The 23,583-nt window shown below is 40.9% G+C and overlaps 1 protein-coding gene across 2 annotated transcripts in view; it reads right to left on the reverse strand.

Annotated features, from left to right (window-relative positions):
- Positions 1–23,583, reverse strand: part of atf7b (activating transcription factor 7b) — a 180,210-nt gene that overhangs the window by 26,848 nt on the left and 129,779 nt on the right. For both annotated transcript variants that reach the window (XM_039746726.1, XM_039746727.1), the window contains exons 3-4: positions 17,708–17,804; positions 17,494–17,624 (exon numbers count right to left, since the gene is read on the reverse strand). In XM_039746726.1, coding sequence (XP_039602660.1) covers positions 17,494–17,624; positions 17,708–17,804 — 228 coding nt within the window. The remainder of the gene's footprint in view (positions 1–17,493; positions 17,625–17,707; positions 17,805–23,583) is intronic.

The raw sequence follows: 23,583 nt of genomic DNA on the forward strand, positions 1-23,583 counted from the left end.
TTTTGTTATTGGGCACCAGGGGTGTTACGGTTCTCCTTCCCCTAATGTAATGTTCACCCCCGTCTCACCCAAAGTTGGGTCCATTTTGGCCTACACAGACCTTGAAGCCTGCTTTCTGATTTTAGGTCCAGGTTGAACTTTTTTTTTCCTTTTTCTGTCAGCCTGGTTTTTAAAGTAAAGTCAGTTTCTTAGTTTAGAAAGCCAGTAATTGCAACAATGCACTATTAGACTACATAAATCTCATTTCCTTCTGCAAACAAGACAACAAGCAAGTGAAACAGACTTTTTTTATTATAATAAATCTGCATGTTCTTTTAAAATTTCCTCAATTAAACGTTGGTGCATTTCTAAGCTATTTTACATGATATGAAATGCAACAGTGCCAGTAAGGTCAACCACAACTGTAAAATACCAGGAACCTCTTGACTTTAATTTTGCTCCCCACACATAATGACATTTTTTGTTTTTGCACACACTGCCTGTATTAGTTTACAGCTTAGATAACAGCTTTATGTAGGAAGGTCATATGCTCGACACATCAGATATGACTTATAAAAAGCTTGTTCCCAATGAAAACTGTTGTCACATGGTCTAAAGATAAATACAATGATGGTATGGATAAATAGCTTCCAACAATCTGCATTTGTTTACTCTGTAATTGTGAGGGTCAGCTGCAAATTGGAGGGAAGGGTATATTTGTTCACTTAATGAGTTCTGAAAGAAAAGCACGATGGCCTCAAAATAACTGCTGGCGAGTCACAAGAAAAAATATTAATAAAGCTGTAATTACAATTTATTCGGTGTGATGATGCAGCTGGTGAAGACAGAAGTACCCTGGAATTAAAGCATCAGTTTGATCAGACGTTATTTCTCCTACTGAGATGCCACGACACACAGCTTTTTAAGTGTAACAGCACTAAAACTAATCACTCGGCAACCCACCTCACAATCAAGAACAGTCTCCCCTACTGCAGCACAACAAATAAAAACAAGTAAGAAAATATGTCTGCATTCAGTGGTGTAAATAAGGGGAGATGAGGACCTACATAAATTCCCATGCTTATTTATTTAGTGATTTAGTCATTGCAGTGAACAAAATTATATTGCTTTGTTTTCAATGCCAAAATTCCACCCTCCTTCCACTACTACTGCATCTCTTAGGGCTCATTTATACTTCATGCTCAGAACACGTATGTGCCCGCATCATGGCTGCCATGCGTTCCCAGCGTTCATTTGATGTGCCCTCTGATCAGGTCCTCAGAAATTAACGCGACGCGTGCACGGTTTGCAGTACTAGCAAAACGTCGCGGGGGGGTAGGTGATGGCGTTGGTACTGTGATAAAAGTTGGAACGTGACGTCAGAGTCTCTGGTTACTATCTACATGTGACAGAAAGCCGCTTTGAAGATCCTATGAGATCGATCTGCGAGCTTCAATGTTTGATGAATGGTTCGATGAGGTGAAGCAAAAAGCCGACATACAAATGTATTCGTGGTGCTTTTATATTCAAGCGTTGCATATTCCCGATCGCAATGATACGACACATTTTAAAAGTCTCACATACCGTCTTCTGTGTTGTCTTTTTTTCTATGGCTTCCTCCGGTTCTCACAGCAGCAGCAAACAGCAATAGATCACCACACAGAACACATTAGATAGATAGATAGATAGATAGATAGATAGATAGATAGATAGATAGATAGATAGATAGATAGATAGATACTTTATTAATCCCAACATTACATGTATGATATTCCAACTCTCTATAAATCCTAAGATTTATACTTGATATCACTTTCATGATGAAATTCATTAAAGTATGCATGTTAAATTTTACAGATAAAACGTCAATTTAGTGTAAATAATGAATGCTGTTAATAATTACACACATGGGGGTGACAAGGTGGCAGAGCGGTAGCACTGCTCTCTCGCAGGGAGTGAAGTCGCTGTTCCAAACATATGCAGATTTGGTGACACTAAAATGATGCCAGTATATGTGAGTGCTTGTATTCACCTTGCGATGAGTTGATGCCCATCCAGGGATTGTTTCAGCCTCGTGCCCAATGCCTACTGGAATGGACAAATCCTTGGATTGATGAATTTAATCATTAAACATCCTTTTCAAAGATACTGCGGTAAGATGTCATCGGAATTAATGGGTGTTCCAGGCAATTCACAACACAGCGAAGCCGAACCTGTTCTCACCGTGATAATATCTCTGGTGGATTTCTCCAGATTTCCGTAAAGTAAGCGCACAAGTATAAACAGTAAAACGCTTGCGTCGCAGCAGATTCCGCTACAGCATGCGTCGTGTGAAGTATAAACTCTGCCTTAGTCTTCAGGGAGAAGATTCGTGGAGGATTAAAAGACTCCACTCCTTCTCCAAAGGGGGATGTTCACCGTGGACGAACACACATTGCTCTTATTTCAAAGGGGGGCGGCCAAAACGTGTCCTGCTGACTGAGGTACATCACTATGGGGCCCAAACAAATTCTTGCATAACCACTTCAGAATGGCTTATTGTTTTCCTGTCTGCATGGCATAACATTCAGGTGGGTTCAGAAACTTAAGAAAGTTTCTAGTGATTTCATTATCACATTTTGTTTATCAAATATTTTTCCAACAGTGAGAAGGGGTGCAACTAGCTGTTTTGAGAGGATATGCAAGATTTTTTTTTTTGATCCCCATTCTGTACCTATTTTATAGAGAAAAATATCTAAAGGAGTCAAAAACTGTACGTAGAGTTATGGACACTGACTCATTATATAGACATGAAGGGGCAAAGACTCATAGGCTACAACATCGACAATAATCCAGTGTGGCAGATGGCTGGGGATCCTGCCCAGCCGGGACAATACCTTCCCTGGGCCATGAGAGGGGGTCTACAGAAATTTCACCCCTAACATTTCACCCCAGCATGTCTCGCCTCCATGATATTTCTCCCCCACCCCAGTAACTTCTAATTCCCACAACCAGACGTTTTGAGTGTTGGAAGGTTCTAGAAAAAATAAATTGTTGTCAGCGTACAAAACTGACTTTCCTAATTTAAACATTTTTGTAGCAAAATGAAAAAAAAACTTAGCAATAGTGAATCACTTAAATGAAATGCTCTGTAAACATATCAATTATTATTTTGATTAAACGAATCCAAACTATTTTACAAAAATTATTATCACATGCTGTTGCAAAAAACATGAAAAAAAAACGTGAAATACAATTTTTTACTAAATCAATATCTTTGTAATTTACCGGGGGCAAAATGAGTTGGAGGCGAAATGTGGGGGGCAACTTATCCGGACTCTATGAGAAGGCAGGTGCCCTGGTCTGCATGAGGGCCACGGGATCAGAGCTTAGAAGCTCATCACTGTTAGGGCCCGTGGCCACCCGGAGGATCATGAAGCCTTGGAATATAGCACTTCTGCCACAACTGGAAGTGCTGCCGGCAGAGATTCCAGGCACACCCGGAGTGCTTTTGGGTGCTCATGTGGCACTTCCACCATAGAACAGAAGGAAAAGAGATAGAAGAGAAGGGACTGAGAATATTGGTGGTGATTTGAGCACTGTGGATATTGTGTGGAGAACTGTAGAAAAAAAAAAAGTGTGTGTTTTGGGACATTTGGCGTCCGTGTCTGTCTGAGTTCGGGGTTCAAGTTCCACACCAGCAATAATTATAAAAATTACCAAAGTGACATAGCATAGAAGACACCGATGCGGCAAAGTAAACTCAACATGGCAACAGCACTCTCGGCTTTGACTGCATTGCTAACGGCTGATTTGATTCAAAGTACATGGGCCAATGTAAAAACTCCACAAAATGTCATCTTGCTCTGACCACCATCTTGGACTTGATATGCAATTCACACATCACATTTCTCCCAGACAGCTTGAAAAGTTCACCATAGTGATTGCGGTCATGCATGGACTGAATGGTGATATTGTGTTATTGGCATACGTAGATTTGTATATAATAAGCGATTCTTTGGCAAATGTTTAAAGATTATTATTAGACTTCAATTTCATTGAATCTTCTGATTATACTAGCATATTATTTATCTATTATAGTATAGTATAGTTCTTTACCTGTCTTCCATTTCTCCTGGGTTTATATATGGAAACATGATTTTGTGCCACAATACACTGCAATGCGATGTATGGATGGTACGACAATAAAGCCACTTGACTTGAGCAGAACAATGTAGTTCATTCATTTTAGAGAACTGAATCCAATTTCTATTTCTATGATTTATGGGGTTGCATTTTAAGACTATGGCTGTACTGTTAGTATCACTGCAGGCTACACCCTTTACACTTGAGGGTTGACTAGAGAACTACCCACAATCAGTTGTATTTATATAGCTACTAAAAATCTTTTTCTTTATACTCATGTAACACTGATTTGATTATTTTTGAGCATCAGTTTTCTTAATCCACTAAGTCAGGGGTCCTTGATCACGGTCCTGGAGGGCCTTGCTGATAATGAAACTTAGTATTTAACTGTATGCCTTGTAAGTGCTTTCATTCATCCAAGAGAAATTGTAATTGCGCTGTAGAGTTTCTTTACCTGAGAGCATTATCCATGCCTTTAGTGGACTAGAACAGAATTAAACTTAATGCTCCTTTCCATTCCCCTCTCATTTATTTCAAACACAAGACACTTTTAATGGAGTATATGCACAGGTTTAAAAGGAAGCACGTTATCTATCTGCATTTTATTATTAACTAATGTCTGATTAACAAAACAGGCAACAATTACAATTTTAAATGCAGCTGCTAAAACTAAACCAGGCAATTAAGGGTTCTGAATTGTAACAGGCAAGATAACTAAGCCCAAAAATGTATTGCTTTAGTAGTAAATAAATTAGCTCTAATTAAAAAATTGGTTGAAGTGGAAACCTGCAGCCACTGTGGTCCCCCCAGGACTGTAATTGTTGAACTCTGATCTACAATGTAATCAAAATGTCTTTGATGAATGAAAGTGCTAACAAGCCATATAGTTAAACACCAAGTTTCATTATCAGCAAGGACTGAGGTCGAACTGGGAAAATGGCTGGAATGGAAACATATAGCCACTGCGGCCCTCCAGGACTGTGACGGAGGACCCCTGCGCTAAGTCCTGAACAGTGTCGTGTGGGTTGGTGGTGGAGCCCATCGTGGCTATTAAAAGATGGAAGACAGGAACAAAGCCTGGACAGGGTGCCAGTCTATCACAGGGTGAATATGCACACACCCCCAAACGCACACTAAAGCAAATTTAGTGTTGCCTTTCATCTAATCTGCATGTCTTTGGACTGTGGGAGGAAACCCATGCAAGAACATGGAGAGCATGCAAACTCCAATGCAGGGAGGACCCGGGACACGAACCCTGGTCTCCTTACTGTGAGGCAGCAGTGCTACCACTGCGCAACTGTGAAGCCTAGAGTAATGTAAAGTGCAAAACCAAAAAAAAAAAGAAGAAAAAAGGAAAGTCTGCCAATATAAGTCACATGTTTTCTCAAATGTCACGCCTCAAGCATGTAGTAAAGGGAGTCTTGCAGTCAGGCATTGCCCTCAACATTCGAATACTGTCAACCTATTATTTTTGCATCAAACCCCTCTCCATCTTCCAACCATTAGTCACAGCTCCTCTCTTGTGTCTTCAGGTTTCCATGTACAGATCTGACAAAGATGATACCTCTCAAAGCATCTCTGTGCACTTGTGAGTGGACGTCCGGTGCCGCAAACAATTTGAAGTCAGAAGTCAGCATGTCGCTGCTATTCTTGCTTATCTGTTAGGTCACACCTGTCTGATTAATTTATTTTGCAGATTCAAGATAGATATCTATACACAGTTATACTGAATTTGATCCATTTGCAAAAATGATTTGAACAATCAAATAAAAACAAAAAAAAAAAAAATCAGATATGAGCCAGATTTCAGAACTGCGTCACTTTTAAGTGTGGTCTGAAAGATGCCTCAGAGGGCTATAGCAACACGTAAGACTCGAGCACAGTGGGTATGGACTTTCAAATAATATTTACAATCAGGACATTTCTCTAGCATTGCTCCAAGACTGGGGTAGGGGCACTGACTGGCGTAAGCATACAGACATTCTTGGGGTTCCCTAGTGGTTCAGGAGAGCTCCTATGCAACACATATTCTGAACACTCCTTAAACAGTGAATGATATTCAAATGTAAGACTGATAATAAAATGCAAATACATGTACATAGGAACATTAAGTAAGTTGATAAACGAGACCATTCAATCCATGTGTCGCTCATTTGCTTCGCTAACAGCTACACTGTCCCAATATCTTCACCTAGACACGTCTTAAAAGGTTGTCAAGGTTTCTGCTTCAACTCAATTACTGGCAAGGTTGCTGCAGAATCCCACAACTTTGTGAAGAAGGGCTTCCTAGCCTTGGTCTGGAATATCTATCCCCTTAATCTCCACTAGGTGTCCTCGACTATGCAGTATGTTATTTACAACAACAACAACATTTATTTATATAGCACATTTTCATACAAGAAAAAATGTAGCTCAAAGTGCTTTACAAAATGAAGAATAGAAAAATAGAAGACACAATAAAAAATAAAAATAAGTCAACATTAATTAACATAGAATAAGTAAGGTCTGAAGGCGGGTGGACAGAAAAAAACAAAAAAAAAACTCCAGACAGCTGGAGAAAAAAAAAAAATCTGTAGGGGTTCCAAACCACAAGACCACCCAGTCCCCTCTGGGCAATCTACCTAACATAAATCAAACAGTCCTCTTTGTATTTAGGGTTCTCATGGAAGGACTTGATGATGATGGTCACGTAGACTTCTGGCTTTCAGTCCATCATTGTTAAAATTAAATTAAATTAAAATTTAATTAAATTTTTAAAATGATTTAGTTAAAAGGATTCCAAGGGATCAACTTTATTAATTCAATTCAGAATTTTGAACACCTGAATAAGATCCCCTGACTTCCTGCTCTAGTTGACACTAAACAGGTTTGATTCCTTAAACATGTCAGAGTCAGACATGCCCTTTCAGTCCCAGAATGCACTTTGGTACTCTCCTCCGCACAGCTTCAAATGCTGATGTGTCTTTTTTGTAGTGTGGTGACCAGAACTGCACACAACACTTCAGATGTGGTCTCACGCGTGTTATTTCGTCTGAGCACAATGTTCCTTGATTTACAGCCAACAGTTTTTACAACATAACCAGTGCCCAAACACTCTTTGATCAAATGTTAATGTATCACCATAAACAGAAACCACCACTTCAAGCACTGGATATAACTTAGCATTTTATTTACCTTTTTAATCGCTTCTGCGCATTGCTTAGATAATGAAAATGGGGTGTCAAAGTATACCCCTAAATCCTTTTCAGAGGCTGCTTCCTTGAGGACAGTGTCTCCCATCTTGTATTTATAATTGGCATTCATTTTGGCCCTTGTGTAGCACTTTGCATATTTTTCTTACATTAAACACCATTTTCCAAGTGTTCACTCAATTCCGAAGCTTGTCCAGGTCTTTTTGAATTGTTTCTACTCCTACCATTCCTGCAATTTTAGTATTGTCTGCAAATTTCATGTGTCAGTATGATAAAAATATCTGTTTTTAATGGTACTTTACAACGAGGCTTTTGGAAGGGTTTAAATAGAAACAGAACTTAAATGATGTAAATGTTATGTTGTGGACGGTCTGTGGCTAATTACAGTTCAAATCTCTTAGACAAAGTACTTCAAAGATAAGAGATTTGAATTTTATGTTAGAATCTAAAGCTAAAATTGCTATCTGACTGTGATGCAGAGGTCATATATAAAATATTTTTCTTAGCTAGTCTACAATGTGCTGGAATGGAAATATCACTTCAATGATCCGCTGTGGCAACCCCTAACGGGAGCAACCGAAACAAGAAGAAGAGGCCCCCCGAGTCAACAGGCTGATTAAGAAAGAAGGCTCAGTTACTGGACCTTCAGGAGGTAGTCATGGAGGAGAGGAAGAGAAAACTGATGGTTGTTCTGACCAATGCTGCACATCCTCTCTGTGACATACCAGTATTGAGGACTTTTAGCCAACAATAGATATCTCAATTTTATTCCTCATATGCTGCTGCTGGGGAGCTGTTTATTTTGGACATACTCTGTCTCTAGGTATGTCAGAAGACTGGGACGTGTGAAGTGTGGTCTAGCCTCACGTGGGGAGGCAAAATGGGTGGAGGGGGGACTAGGGGTGAGATAAAGAGAGCAAGCTATCTCTAATCTATCCTTTTAATCCTTATAATTATGAGTGCCAACATAACAATAGGCTTCATGGCAATAACTCCTGGGAAAACTGCAAATTAAGGTCAAAGTGGTCTTATTTTCAGTTAAGACTACAGAATGACAACAAAAGTTCGAAAGCAATGTCTCCAAGACCGGACAGTTAACTTTGTGAGCTGGAATGTTAAAGGCCTAAATCACGAATAAAGGAGAAAGAAACAATTCTCTCATCTAACAGGTCTAAACGCTAAAATAGTATTTTTACAGGAGACCATTAGTGAGCAGCAGTATGGTTTCATGCCAAGAAAGAGCACCACAGATGAAATGTTTGCTCCGAGGGTGTTGATGGAGAAGTGTAGAGAAGGCCAGAAGGAATTGCATTACATCTTTGTGGACCTGGAGAAAGCATATGACAGGGTGCCTCGAGAGGAGCTGTGGTATTGTATGAAGTCGGGAGTGGCAGAGAAGTACGCAAGAGTTGTACAGGATATGTACGGGGGAAGTGTGACCATGATGAGGTCTGCGGAAGGAGTGACAGATGCATTCAAGTTGGAAGTGGGATTACATCAGGGATCGGCTCTGAGCCCTTTCTTATTTGCAATAGTGATGGACAGGTTGACAGACGAGATTAGACAGGAGTCCCATTGGACTGTGATGTTTGCTGATGACATTGTGATCTGTAGAGAGAGTAGGGAGCAGGTTGAGGAGACCCTGGAGAGGTGGAGATCTACTCTAGAGAGGAGAGGAATGAAGGTTAGTAGGACCACCAAGACAAAATACATGTGTGTGAATGAGTGGGAGGTCAGTGGAATGGTGAAGATCAGGGAGTAGAGTTGGCGAAGGTGGATGAGTTTAAATACTTGAGATCAACAGTACAGAGTAACGGGGATTGTGGAGGAGTAGTGAAAAAGAGAGTGCAGGCAGGGTGGAGTGGGTGGACAGTGTGTCAGGAGCGATTTGTGACAGACGGGTATCAGCAAGAGTGAGGGAAGGTCTACAGGACAGTAGTGAGACCAGCTATGTTATATGGGCTGGAGACGGTGGCACTGACCAGAAAGCAGGAGACAGAGCTGGAGGTGGCAGAGTTAAAGATGTTAAGATTTGCATTGGGTGTGGCGAGGATGGACAGGATTAGAAATGAAGACATTAGAGGGTCATCTCAGGATGGACGGTTGGGAGACAAAGTCAGAGAGGCGAGATTGTGTTGGTTTGGACACGTGCAGAGGAGAGATGCTGGGCATATTGGGAGAAGGGTGCTAAGGATAAAGCTGCCATGAAAGAGGAAAAGAGGAAGACCTAAGAGGAGGTTTATGAATGTGGTGAGAGAGGATATGCAGGTGATGGGTGTAACAGAACAAAATGCAGAGGACAGAATGATATGGAACAAGATGATCTGCTGTGGCAACCCTAATGGGAGCACCTGAAAGAAGAAGTAGTAGTAGTTTCGGCTGCACAAAGACCGGACTGGCCAAATATTTCATTCCAGCTTTACAAAGAAAACTAGAGGTGTAGGAATTCTTATACATAGAACAGTCTCATTTGTAGTATCAGATGCAATATCTGATCCGGAAGGGAGTTATGTGATTGTCATGGGTAACTTATTTAACTGTAGTGATTCTGATAAATATTTATGCGCCCAATGTCAATAATAGGGAATCAATCCAAAATGTATTTGCATCCATTCCCAATGTGAACACTCTGAAAATTATAATGACTAAGGACTTTAATTGTGTTTTAAATCCAGACCTAGATAGGTCTCCTGCCACAGGGGCGATGACATCTAACACTGCAAAGACAATTACACAGTTTGCAACTAATCACAACTTATCAGACCCCTGGAGATTTCTAAACCCAAACTCAAGAGCAAATTCCCTCTACTCACCAGTGCATCACTGCTACTCAAGAATTGATTATTTCTTTGTAGATAACAATTTCTTGCCTAAGATTAAATCTTGTTATGTACGACCATGCCCCTTTGATTTTGGAGCTAAAATCATTATGCCCCACATACACATCTCGCAGATGACGTCTTAATCCACTTTTATTAGCAGACAAGAATTGCAGAGAATTTATATCCAAACAAATTAATATTTTTAGAGACAAATACATCCTCAGAGGTTTCTGCAGGAATACCTTGGGAAACCCTGAAGGTATTCTTAACAGGACAGATTATCTTATATCTTTCCCATGGAAATAAACTGGAAACCAGAACTTTTAGACAACAGAAATGTATAGAGAATTGCTACTGGGGGACCTTCATGCCTACAGTAATAAACTTTTATAGTGCCTCACTGAGACTCCTGTTTTAGCATATTTGTAAGTCTTGCATGTGTTTGAGGGGGCTAAGGTTGCTATTGATGTTAGTTATAATATTTCAATATCCCTTCTATAAAAATGTTAATTTTCCCCCTTGGGACATACATACGAACAAATGGACAAGCAAGTGAGCTGACCAACTAACCAACTACTAATACATTCATCCGCATTGTTGTTAAACTATAGTGTCAGAGAAACACTGAGTAACTTACGACGTGCAGACAATGTAGCCGTCTGGTTGCATTTAGTGTAACAGAAATTCTAAGTGCACGATTATTCACTGTACGTATTCATAAAGCGTCACCAAACCATACATAGAGAGCTTGTTTGCCCTTTCATTAATTTTTACATCTGTTAAGATGCTCGTGCCAACATTTGTATTAAAACGTGATATATAAGTGGTGTTGTTGTGCCTTCTCACCTTTACACTTATTAACATCATGTCACTTACCCACTGCAATTTAAGGGAGCAGGAGGGCTGCAGTGGCTGAGGGTCAGGCAGCATAGCAAGCAGAAGCCACTGCAACGCCAATGACCCTGCAGGTGTTTCTCTGCTCTGCTGCCAATTATCAACACGTAAAAGATAAAAATCTACAACAATATACAAGCTGAGGAGACCTCTCCTCAAGGGAAATTTGAAACAGTAAACTAATCTGAAGCTGAAGCTGCAGAGAACGTTGATCATTTTCTAGACAATTTGCCAGTGCCTATCCTATTGGTCTCAGCATTGAACTCCTCAGCCCACCTTGATAAAAGCTGCTCATTAGGCAATGCTTTCTTTCAGTCATCTGATCAAATTTTCGTGACCTGTTACTTATTGGCCTTCCTTTATTCAGTTTCTTTTTGCTATCTGCCACACTGTCAAGTCGCGACAGCCCCTGTCCACAGGAAGTCACACCAGGCTAGTGATACAGAACACAGCAGAGTTTCACTTAAGATACGTTTTCGAGAAAAATGATGATGAAATTTGTTTTGCATGTGTTTTTGCAATTGTGAAACATTAAGCTCACTAAAACTTTAGTTTTTGCAGTTTTTAAAGATTTTTTAAAGATGTTTTCTGGAGCTTTTCTTTGGGTGTGGAAAGCAACTGTTGCTCCTCTTTGGTACCCACAAATGTTTCAGAAAAAAGGGTCAGCTGAAAATAATAAAGCATCTGTTGGAAATGTGACATGGATAAAACATGTGGGTGTCGCTATTAACCAGTTTCATGTTTTTGGGTTGTTATGATGGACACAAAATAAAAAAAAAATGCTTTGCGCACTGTAAGGTTTCTAAACTCTTTTGGGATCCCCCCACCTAATGGGACGACACGTGGAAGAGCGTCCGAAGCAACTGCAGGCTCACAGCGCTGTAGCAGTTAAAAGTGAATCAGAAAAGATCGCGGTCATGCTAAAAGCGCCTGCTGTCGATGGGTGATGCCAGGAACATTATAAATGCAGGGCACAGTAATACTTAGCCTCTAACCTGGTCACGATCCTGCCTGACTTCTGTGTCTCTGTATAGGAGAGCGGTAGATACCGCTACAATAAATAACCATGCTGGTTCCTGTTTCACGCTGAATAAAGCTGCCTTTGCTAAAGTACTGTTTTGGGGTACATGACAGGGACTCGCACGTTACAGCACACACACACGTGGTCACCATTCTATAGTAAACAGTATATGCTCATATGGATGTTGACTATATGAGTGAGGCACACCGACTGAGAATGAGCATGGGAGATGATTACCCATAATCCCCATGTGACGCTCGGCGGACAAAGCATATACGTACTACCTGTATTGCAAGACCTCACTCATTTATTAAGTTAAAATTTATTAAAAATGTTAGCTCGTCTTGCAAAACACTCGCAGACCAAGTTACTCACAATCCAAGGTTTCACTGTAGCTCCAGACGAGTTCTTTTGAATAAAGCCGTGAACCACACACTCGAGGACACCAAACGAAAAGGACTGAAGCCAGAAAGCACTTCTTTACTCAAGGAGCTGTACAGATCTGGAATAAACTACCGAGGCATAGAGTTGAAGCAAAGGAATTGACAACCTTTAAGAAGCATCTGGATGAGATAATAACACAGTTCAGCTATTAGCTAAACAAACAAGCCTGATGAACTTGCATTCTTTGTGACTTTGCACTCACCAAACGTCTTCAGAAACCAACAGCACTGGGAAGAGACAAGGACCAACAGCACAAAGAGGGAGAAAGTGTCCTAATCAGTGATGCTCCAATTGATTTGTAGCCAATCAAAACTGGACGATTTTCACAACAGAAGAGTTGATTGGTGATAGGAAAATTGTTCGACCACAAAAAATAATTTTTTTTCAGTATCTGCTTTTCTAAGCTATACGATAATTTAGCTGAAGTACTCCTTTACGCAAGGCATTGAACGAGTGTCTTTTTGCTGCAAACAGAAATCAAGTAACATGATATCGGTGATTGGGAGTGGCCCTAAAATAAAACCTGATCGGAGCATCCTGTATGCACTGTAGCTGCATTCTGATGACATCTGCTCAGCAGAGCCTGACGTGGATTGTATGCCGACTGAAAATTCAAAGCAAGTTCAGCATATCATGATTATTTGTGTTGTCATTGGTTTTGCTGTTATTTTGAAACCATTGGGGCTTTGTGACAGTACTGTCAGCTGACCTGCCTTCCCACAATGCAATTCACACCACTGTACTTGGCCAATTCGTGGGGAGCACCGCAATGTAAATTTGTTCAAGCACCCTAACCCGATACTCAATGGAAAGTGCTATAGAAAAGCAAACTGAATTGAAATGATTAGTTGAGCTGATAGCTAACAGCTTCCTTCTGTTTGGAAATTAACTAGCGTAAAACTCGAAGACATGAGAAAAATATAGTGCCTGTAAAAAGTATTTGCCTCCCTTGGAAGTTTTCACATTTCATTGCTATGCAAAATATAATAATATAATTTGGCTTTTCTGATACACTGATCAACAGAAAAACAACTCTTTAATGTCAAAGTGAAAGTAGATCTACAAATGAGCAGCTTTAGGGCCATCTGCAGGGGTGCCACTTAAAAGGCAAGCCTGCCCAAGCTGCATGATATCTGACTGGTATGGCAACTGAGTGCCAAACCAAACAAGAAAGGAAAAGAACTTTTTGATAATATCATTAATATTTAAAACATGACAACATAGAGTCCCTTGGAAATGTACTCAGCATCCAAGGATATTTTCTCATTTTATTGTCTCAGCTACTAAACTTTTTTCCAGCTGATCTACAAAACAGTGTCCATTATGCCATATAAAAAGAAACAAACTGAAAACCATTCAACAATCTGGAAAAAAGGAAAAATCCCAAATTGTCACATTTGAAAAGTCTTCCCCTCTTTCTAATTATAAAGCTCCCTTAGCTCAGTCCTGTGTATCATCTGGCCCTATTCCCCCAGTGTGTTGGAGATCTCCAGTTCACTGATGAGAATCTACCCCAATCTTAAGCAGAGGTTATGCTAGCTGTATTAACATTTGGATTACACAGGCCCTCAGAAGCAACTCCTTTATGCAATAAACAATAGGAGAACTTCGACACATGTGTGCAAAGGGACAGCACCAAGCACTGCAAGTGGAGTGCTTCCTTGTGATGTCAGCCGAGCTCTCTCCCTCTCACTCAGCTCCAAACTTTTGTGTAGCATCACCACTACACCCCACCCATCCACACTGCAAATTCTGTCGACTACGCCAATTGTATTGTTGTAGAATATCAACATTTGTTTGTTATTTTGGTTCACCTATGCTACATTGAAAGGCTAACTATTGTGTGTACTGTATGTGTGTTTGCCGATTGGCTGTTGCGGCTGAGAGAGATGGGCCAAAGTTTTAATGAAAGGGGAATGAACTTGAAATTGTTGACATCTCAATTTTTGGAATTTATTTTTTTAACGGTGTTGTGATATGAAATTTTGCATACAAGTTCATAAATACTTTGTATGTCTTTATTTGTAACTTAGACAAAGCAATGTAATATTAGTGTTACATTATTGATAATAACAGCAATGGATTAAGAACCCTTTCCCCCCTTTTAGGAATGAGTCTCTTTGTAATTTTACGACAGGGTTGGGGGCCGTGCCTCAAACACGTTTGGTAAGTGATTCTCTTTGCAGGACTCTCAGTCAGCCCCCACAGGAAAGCCAGGCTGCCTAACTGCCAAACTTTACCTTAACACATGGTTTGGAGGGTAGGTATGAAGGTATTCTGCCCCACCATTGGTCTGAAGTAAGGCTGTTTGGAACTGGCTTATATCAGAAGCCTTTAAGTACCGTGACGCCCTACTGGCTGTAGGGGTTGGATAGAAAACCTATAAAATTGCTTGCTTTACCTCACTCTTTCTCTCTTACAACCAACTGAGGAAGGAGCATCTCACACCATGAACTGAAAAGGACAACACAATGAAGAGCACAGATCGGCAGCCATATTGAAACGGGCATGTGGTCTGAAGAAAGCTGACCACAAATGAGGACTTAACTAGAGACGTCTTAAGTAACAAGTCTGTGTGCCACCAGAAACTACACATCAACATTTATCAGGCTGTATGGTTGCCAATATAAAAAATGTACTCTGCTTATTGTTATTATTTATGAATATTATCAATAATATATTATTTAATGTTGTAACTTAACTCCTGTTTGTCTTTTTCTACAGTACATCTAATTGCCTGAGGTTATAGATGTAGAAGGGAAGGTGGGGAGAGGTTATATGGTACAATACCTGATAAACAGTGGTAAGTCTGTGAGATTTGAGGCATTCTGACAAAGGCTACACAATAAAGAATACAAAAGGGGAAAGTACAGTAATATATCACTCTTCCAAGACAAAACAAACAGTTTATAATTTTCTTTCGGCAGCACTGTAAAAGAAAGTGTTTGAGTTAGAAATAAAAATTCCTAGTCAAACTGATCAAAACCCCAGGTTGTAACAATCATTTTGTGGCAAAAGTATTGTGGGTGTCACACACATGTGCATGGGGAACAGCTTAAGGGCTTGAGTGACTGTAATTCTCCACCGAGGCATGAGTTAATGCTGTCTAATAACCATGAAGACGGACACCAAGCAATCCATGATGTCACTTTCAAGGTGCGACCACCTGGACCCACCTCTTTCTCCCAGAATTCTTTGTAAATGGAAGATGTGACATTTTGAACAATCAACCTTATTCAACCATCAGCACGACTAATTTTTTGTGTTTACCACACACGTATTTTCATTTTTTCCACTAGTTTAATTATATGGGGTTGGCCACAAGGTGCCCCAAAACACTTCACCTGTTAGGTGTTCATCTTACAGGGGCTAAAAACCTTTGGAGGAGTACTGTTCAAAAACTATTGAGCAAAGGGCAAAATCAGCATGCATCTACAAACAGGAAAAATGGTAACGGCTATACCCACTTCACCAGGTAGCTATGAAATGCGGTGTTGCTAATCTTCTCTTCACATTTAAATTTAAGGCCTCTACTAGAAAACGGCAGCAAACTTCGATATACTGCTTCAGCTTGGTTAAAAAAAGAAAAAAAGGAACCAAACTATGCAAACAAGGAAGTTCAAATACATGTGAATATATAAATATACCGTATCTCTTATGTATATTAAACAGAAGGTGTTGCAGTACTTGAAGTGCATTATGAAGTATTTTGACCTCTTCACTTTTTTCACATTTTCTTATGTTGCACCCTTATGTTAAAATTATTTAAATAAATGTAGTTTTTCATCAAGAGATACTCAATAGCCCACAATGAGAAAGCGAAAACAGGAGTTTGAAAATTTTTCTAAATTTATTTAAAAAAAAAAAAACAAAACTGAAATCTCACATTGACACAAGCATTCAGGCCCATAGCTGTGACTAAGGGGTATCCCATTCTAATGATCACCGTTGAGATGTTTGGAACCCACCTGCAGTCAATTCAGTTGACTTGACTGATTAGGAAAGGCACAAACCTGTCTACAGAAGGTCAAAAGCCAAGCACTCAGGTCAAAGGAAATATAAAGGCACAATTGTGTCAAAACACACATCTGTGGAAAGCAACAAAAAATGTCTGCAGCATTGAAAGTTCCCAAGAGTGCAGTGGCTTCCATCATCCTTAAATGGAGGAAGTTTGGAACAACCACACCATTTTACTACCTGAGCAATTCAGGGAGAGGAGTTCTTGCTAAGGTAGGTGACCAAGAACCCGATGGTCACTCTGGAGGAGATCCAGAGAATCTGTGTGGAGATAAGAAAATCTTCCAGAAGGACAACCATTACTGCAACACTCCACCGATCTGGTCTTTATGCCAGAGTTTGCTCAGTAAAAGACACAAGAAAGCCCGTTAGGAGTTTAATGACTCTCAAACTGTAAGAATAAACAGTTTCTGGTCTGATGAAACTAGGATGAAATTGCTAGGCCTCAGCTGTAAGAGTCGTACCTGGAAGAGACCAAGCTCTGCTCATTGCCTCTGAAATACCATTCCAACAGTGAAGCATAGTGGTAGCAGCATCAGGGAGTGAGAGACAGTCAGGATCGAAAGAAAGCTGAACGGAGCCAAGTATAGAGATATCCTTAACACCAGAATTACCAAAGCCTACGAAAAAACTCGGTTTTGGTAATTCTACTGTTAATAAACCTAATCAGAGCACTTTGGACCTCTGACTATGATGAAGGTTCAGCATCCAACAGAACAAAGCAAGAACAACACATAAGTTGCTTTGGGACAACTTTGTGAATGTCCTTGAGTGGCCAAACCAGAGCCCAGACTTGAACCCAATCGAAGATCTCTGGAAAGATCTGAAAATAGCTGACCACCACCAATGGTCTCCGCCCAACCTGATGACAGGTACCTGCCCACTTGACCTGCACATCCTATCATGACACCCTAGACAGCTGCTAAGCAGGTTCTTTTACCCCACCACTATTAACCTGGCCCAGTAACTGCTCCTCAAACCACCCCTTATCATTACTCACCGTGACTTTGGAGCGTTTATCATCATCTTCAATAGATCGTGGGAAATCTGGCTCAAAGGAGCTGGCCAGCTCATTGAAGAGCCCCACTTCCTCACAGTTCTTCAGAAACCGAGTAGGAGTTGGTGTCTGATCTGCAAGGCATTATGGGAACAAAACGTTAACTCCCAAATACGACCTTTACTAACTCCCTGTGACACCATGGGCGTCGCCTCACCTGCAATGATGACCGAATCTGTCCTGGCGGGTCCAAACTTCAAGGTCATTTCATGCTTGTGCTTATGGACAGCCAAGTGGTCCTCATTAGTAAACCGCTAAAGATAGAAAACAAAAAAAAAACATAAGCAATGTTTCAGCAACCGGGGAACAGAGTTGAACCTGCAGAAAAAGTAACTGATGAAAAAGTCATCCTCCTCGCCATCTACCTGACTTTGTGCTTCATAAGCACAAGCGGCCTGCAATTTAATTAAGAGCGGCCAGTCTAGACGTAAAATGCTGAGTCAGAGACACGACCGGCAAACAAAAAGATCATTGACCATGAAAAGCAACAAGAACACATAAAGACTGATGTCCTCTGTGGTCTGTGCATTCAATAAGGTGGGCATGTGATATGAGGTCCGTGGCAAAGGGCGATTTTTAAATAACTAGTCCAGGAGTGTGCCAGACCTGAGCGGGCTGCAGGTGTGTACAAGCACACAACACTCCGGGTTTGATTTGGGCGCTTGACTGACTGCACACTAATGTGCAAATGCGAGCAGACCAGTCAGGGGCCCCATTCACACCTCGGAGTGTGTGGTGGGTCACACCTGCACCGAATCAGCTAGGATACAATGGAGTCTGTACGGCAAAGAGGGAGAACAACAGAGAAATGAGGAAAAAAAACAAAGAACTGTGAATGAGAGAAAAGTATCGGAGGCCTGAGCCAATATGTGAAGTGAGTGATTGGTGATGCAGGGGTGAATTTGGATGGAGGAGCGGGCATGATGGTGTAGGTACCCAACCAGGGATCCCTAATATGGTAGGAGAACATTCAGTGCATCAAGAAAGTATTCACAGCGCATCACTTTTTCCACATTTTGTTATGTTGCAGCCTTATTCCAAAATGGATTAAATTCATTTTTTTCCTCAGAATTCTACACACAACACCCCATAATGACAACGTGAAAAAAGTTTACTTGAGGTTTTTGCGAATTTATTAAAAAAAGAAAAATTGAAACAGCACATGTCCATAAGAATTCACAGCCTTTGCCATGAAGCTCCAAACTGAGCTCAGGTCCATCCTGTTTCCCCTGATCATCCTTGAGATGTTTCTGCAGCTTCATTGGAGTCCACCTGTGGTAACTTCAGTTGATTGGACCTGATTTGGAAAGGCACACACCTGTCTATATAAGGTCCCACAGTTGACAGTTCATGTCAGAGCACAAACCAAGCATGAAGTCAAAGGAATTGTCTGTAGACCTCCGAGACAGGATTGTCTCGAGGCACAAATCTGGGGAAGGTTACAGAAAAATTTCTGCTGCTTTGAAGGTCCCAATGAGCACAGTGGCCTCCATCATCCGTAAGTGGAAGAAGTTTGAAACCACCAGGACTCTTCCTAGAGCTGGCTGGCCATCTAAACTGAGCGATCGGTGGAGAAGGGCCTTAGTCAGGGAGGTGACCAAGAACCCGATGGTCAATCTGTCAGAGCTCCAGAGGTCCTCTGTGGAGAGAGGAAAACCTTCCAGAAGGACAACCATCTCTGCAGCAATCCACCAATCAGGCCTGTATGGTAGAGTGGCCAGACAGAAGCCACTCCTTAGTAAAAGGCAGCCTGCCTGGAGTTTGCCAAAAGGCACCTGACAGACTCTCAGACCATGAGAAACAAAATTCTCTGGTCTGATGAGACAAAGATTGAACTCTACGGTGTGAATGCCAGGCGCCACGCTTGGTGGAAACCAGGCACCGCCATCACCAGGCCAATACCATCCCTACAGTGCAGCATGGTGGTGGCAGCATCATGCTGTGGGGATGTTTCTCAGCAGCAGGAACTGGGAGACTAGTCAGGATAAAGGGAAAGATGACTGCAGCAATGTACAGACACATCCTGGATGAAAACCTGCTCCAGAGCGCTCTTGACCTCAGACTGGGGCGACGGTTCATCTTTCAGCAGGACAACGACCCTAAGCACACAGCCAAGATATCAAAGGAGTGGCTTCAGGACAACTCTGGGAATGTCCTTGAGTGGCCCAGCCAGAGCAGAGCCAGACTTGAATCAGATTGAACATCTCTGGAGAGATCTTAAAATGGCTGTGCACCGACGCTTCCATCCAACCTGATGGAGCTTGAGAGGTGCTGCAAAGAGGAATGGGCGAAACTGGCCAAGGATAGGTGTGCCAAGCTTGTGGCATCATATTCAAAAAGACTTGAGGCTGTAATTGCTGCCAAAGGTGCATTGACAAAGTATTGAGCAAAGGCTGTGAACACTTATGTACATGTGAGTTCTCATTTTTTTTTTATTTTTAATAAATTTGCAAAAACCTCAAGTAAACTTTTTTCACATTGTCATAATGGGGTGTTGTGTGTAGAATTCTGAGGAAAAAAATGAATTTAATACATTTTGGAATAAGGTTGTGACATAACAAAATGTGGAAAAAGTGATGCGCTGTGAATACTTCCCGGATGCACTGTAGATGATGACGGAGGCAGCAATGTCGAGAGCTGGAGGTTGTGACCACAGCTGCTGGTGTCTCCGTCAGCTGCAAAACCTGAGGAAGGCGAGTCGGGGAGACGGAGAAAGGAAGATATGATGGGCCCAGGAAGGATACTACATGGATTTATTCTGTTTTTAATTGTTGGAATTATTGATTTGATTTTAACTCACAGACATCCCGATTTTATGGATTATTTATTTATTTAATGGATGGGGTGCTGCACTTTTTGAACACTTTGTTTTTAATAAAAGCACCTGACTACCTTTAATATCCTCTTGCTGAATGGACGGACAGACAGACATAGACAGATAGATACTTTATTAATCTCAGTCCTGATTTGTCCAGCTCATCTCGGTTCATGACTATTGACGGTTAAGAGTTCAGGAGGTCCCTTGGAAGCAACCAGGGAGGGTGGGGCTAACCTGAACTGTCACAGGGCACTTGCATGAATCTGAGATATCAAAAATAAAAAACAAAAAGAAGAAGTAGATACCATAATTCTGAAAATGTAACGGTAACAGCTTTTTATAGTATCGGTAGTACTGAGTGAAAGTCAGCATTGCACTCAGGCATGACTGCACGTGGATGAATTACTTTAAAAAAGCAAAGTCATATGTGAGAAAACCAACGAAAACAGCTCACAGTTGTGATGCAACACTACCGCATTAACACGTGTCGAAAAGAAAAACAGCAGAGGTCATATCTGGAAATGTTTTGTGATTCAGCCAGGGTAACTTCAGTATGCGACTGTGGAGATGCTTTTTTTTTTATTAACAAAGGTACAACACACACAGAGGCTTTTGGTATTTTCTTTTTTATGCCATTATGGAGTTACATCCAGTGAGAAGTCAAGCAGAATGACACCTTTTATTGTCTAAATAAAAAGATTATAATATGCAAGTTTTGGAGGCAGGGCGGCACGGTGGCGCAGTGCAGCGCTGCTGCCCCGCAGTAAGGAGACCTGGGTTCACTTCCCGGGTCCTCCCTGCATGGAGTTTGCATGTTCTCCCCGTGTCTGTGTGGGTTTCCCAAGACAAGCAGGTTGGGTGCATTGGCATTCCTAAATCGTCCCTAGTGTGGGTGTGTGTGTCCTGCGGTGGGCTGGCGCCCTGCCCAGGGTTTGTTTCCTGCCTTGCGCCCTGTGTAGGCTGGGATTGGCTCCAGTAGACCCCCGTGACCCCGTGTTAGGATATGGTGGGTTGGATAAATGGATGGAAGCTTTTGAGGCAACTCAGGTCCGTTCTTCAGACAAGATGTAAATGATTACATGTATTGATGTATTGATTACATCTCGTCTGATGAAGGGGCCCGAGTTGCCTCCAAAGCTTGCATATTGTAATCTTTTTAGTTAGCCAATAAAAGGTGTCATTTTGCTTGACTTCTCACTCGTTTCTCGTTAGTATAGTGGTGGTATAGTTAGTATAGTGGCGAGTATCCCCGCCTGTCACGCGGGAGACCGGGTTCGATTCCCCGACAGGGAGGCCTACAGTACTTTTTCTGCCTTGAAGCCGAGTCCTACCAACATAAAATTTGGTTATGTGTATGCATAATGATAATAAAGAATTCTATCTACATTCATAATGGCTAACACGGTACAACACCCTGGAGTTAAGTCCAGAAACAGATATCAGTAATGGGACTGATAACATTAATTGTAATCTTTCCATGAAATTATGGCAAGATTTAATCACTTTGTCATGCACAGTCCTGAAAAAGGAACAAAGGTTTTGCATTCAATCTAAATTGTCATGTTCAGGTATACAGATGTCCATTTTTTAACCAGTGTATACAGTTCAGGGTCACAGTGGAACCTCACACATAATGAGAACGTGGAATGTGGTATGAAATGACATGCACTGTGTTAACAGCAATGTCTAATTACACGGACACACACACACAGTCAGCAGGACTGCCAAAGCAGCACACTTCATGGCTGAATGCGATTCTGCTAATGGTAAATGTGTGTCATTTTTTTGTTTTCTGAAAACGAACGAATGTTCATGAGCATGATCCCTAAAACATGATGAACTTAGTGAAAAAGCGCGTATGCCATATATTTGATGGGATGCAGTCTTTCATAAGGAGCAGCTGAATACAAGAAACTGTGACGCACGAGTCGCTGTCTTGTACCGCAAAAAGGAGGCTGAGTTTCAGTACTTTAGAAAAACCAGCTTTATTAAATTCAAAACAGGAACAGCACGGTTATTTATTGTAGTGGGATCTACCACTCTCCTGTACGCAGACACAGAAAACAGGCAGAGTGCTGGCCAGGCCAGTGGCCCAGTTATACTGCTCCCTGCATTCATACTGTTCCTTGCATCACCCATCAACGACAGGCGCTTATAGCCCGACTGCGGTCAGCTCATTGTTGTTTCCACTGCAACATGTTGTCCCGTTAGGGGTGGGGTCTTAAAAGAGTTCAGAAACCTGACAATACGTTAAGTTAATTTTCTAACTGTGGATTTGTACAAGGATAAACAGTAAGCAGTAAGAAATAAAACAAGTGCAAGATGCCTAGAAAATAGCAAAGCAAAGGCTGTTTGACAGGAGTTGTTAAATAATGGAGTAATGTCAGACTGACAAGATTGACTCTGACTCAGAAATCCTTAAAGTTGGGACAAATGTGAAAAAGGAGGAAGAGGTTTGAAAAATTAACAGCCCCGGGAATTTGTGACATTTCAGATTTGAATCAATTTGACTGATCCACTAAATACTACTTTAATTTTCTTTAACTTGTCAATGATGCAAATGTCACAAACTTAACAGATGGATATGAAAAGTATGTGATTACAAAAACAGCTTTAAAGAGATTGCTAGAATTAAAAAAAAAAAAATACTGAATTGTCTTTGAATTTACTAACTCAACTGTACTTGCTGCTACACTGGACAGATCCTTGTGTTCATCACACATTAAAATGGTGTTTTAATATTTATGAATGCCAATGTTAGTTTTCTTATTCTACATTGACATTAACAGAATAAAGTGACTCAGATCTGATTTTTTGTCTTAACGTGATGTCTTCTGGATTGTGTTTATGTCTCATTGAAGCCTGACACACATATACAGTGGGTATAGAAAAGAACCCCCCCTTTGAAATATTCCCTTTTTTATTGCTTTACAGCATTAAATGAAAACACAGAAACCAATATTTTTTCCAGCTTTACTTACTCAATGCAATCTTATAACATCCAAGGGAAAGATATGACAGCTACAGTTCAGAAAAATTTTAAAAAATAAAAAAGAAGTACTGAAGTGAATAAAGGATCAAAAAACATCTGTGTTCATTACAACATTAATTAACTATTAATCTTTCAGTTACCATGTGCTACTGAGCTCCTGAATGGATGACAGCAATTTTAACTTTTTATTTTCTCTCAGCGTCAAGTCTTTAAAATGCATGGA

Source organism: Polypterus senegalus, chromosome 3 (assembly GCF_016835505.1).
Source record: "Polypterus senegalus isolate Bchr_013 chromosome 3, ASM1683550v1, whole genome shotgun sequence".
Classification (NCBI taxonomy): Eukaryota; Metazoa; Chordata; class Cladistia; order Polypteriformes; family Polypteridae; genus Polypterus; species Polypterus senegalus.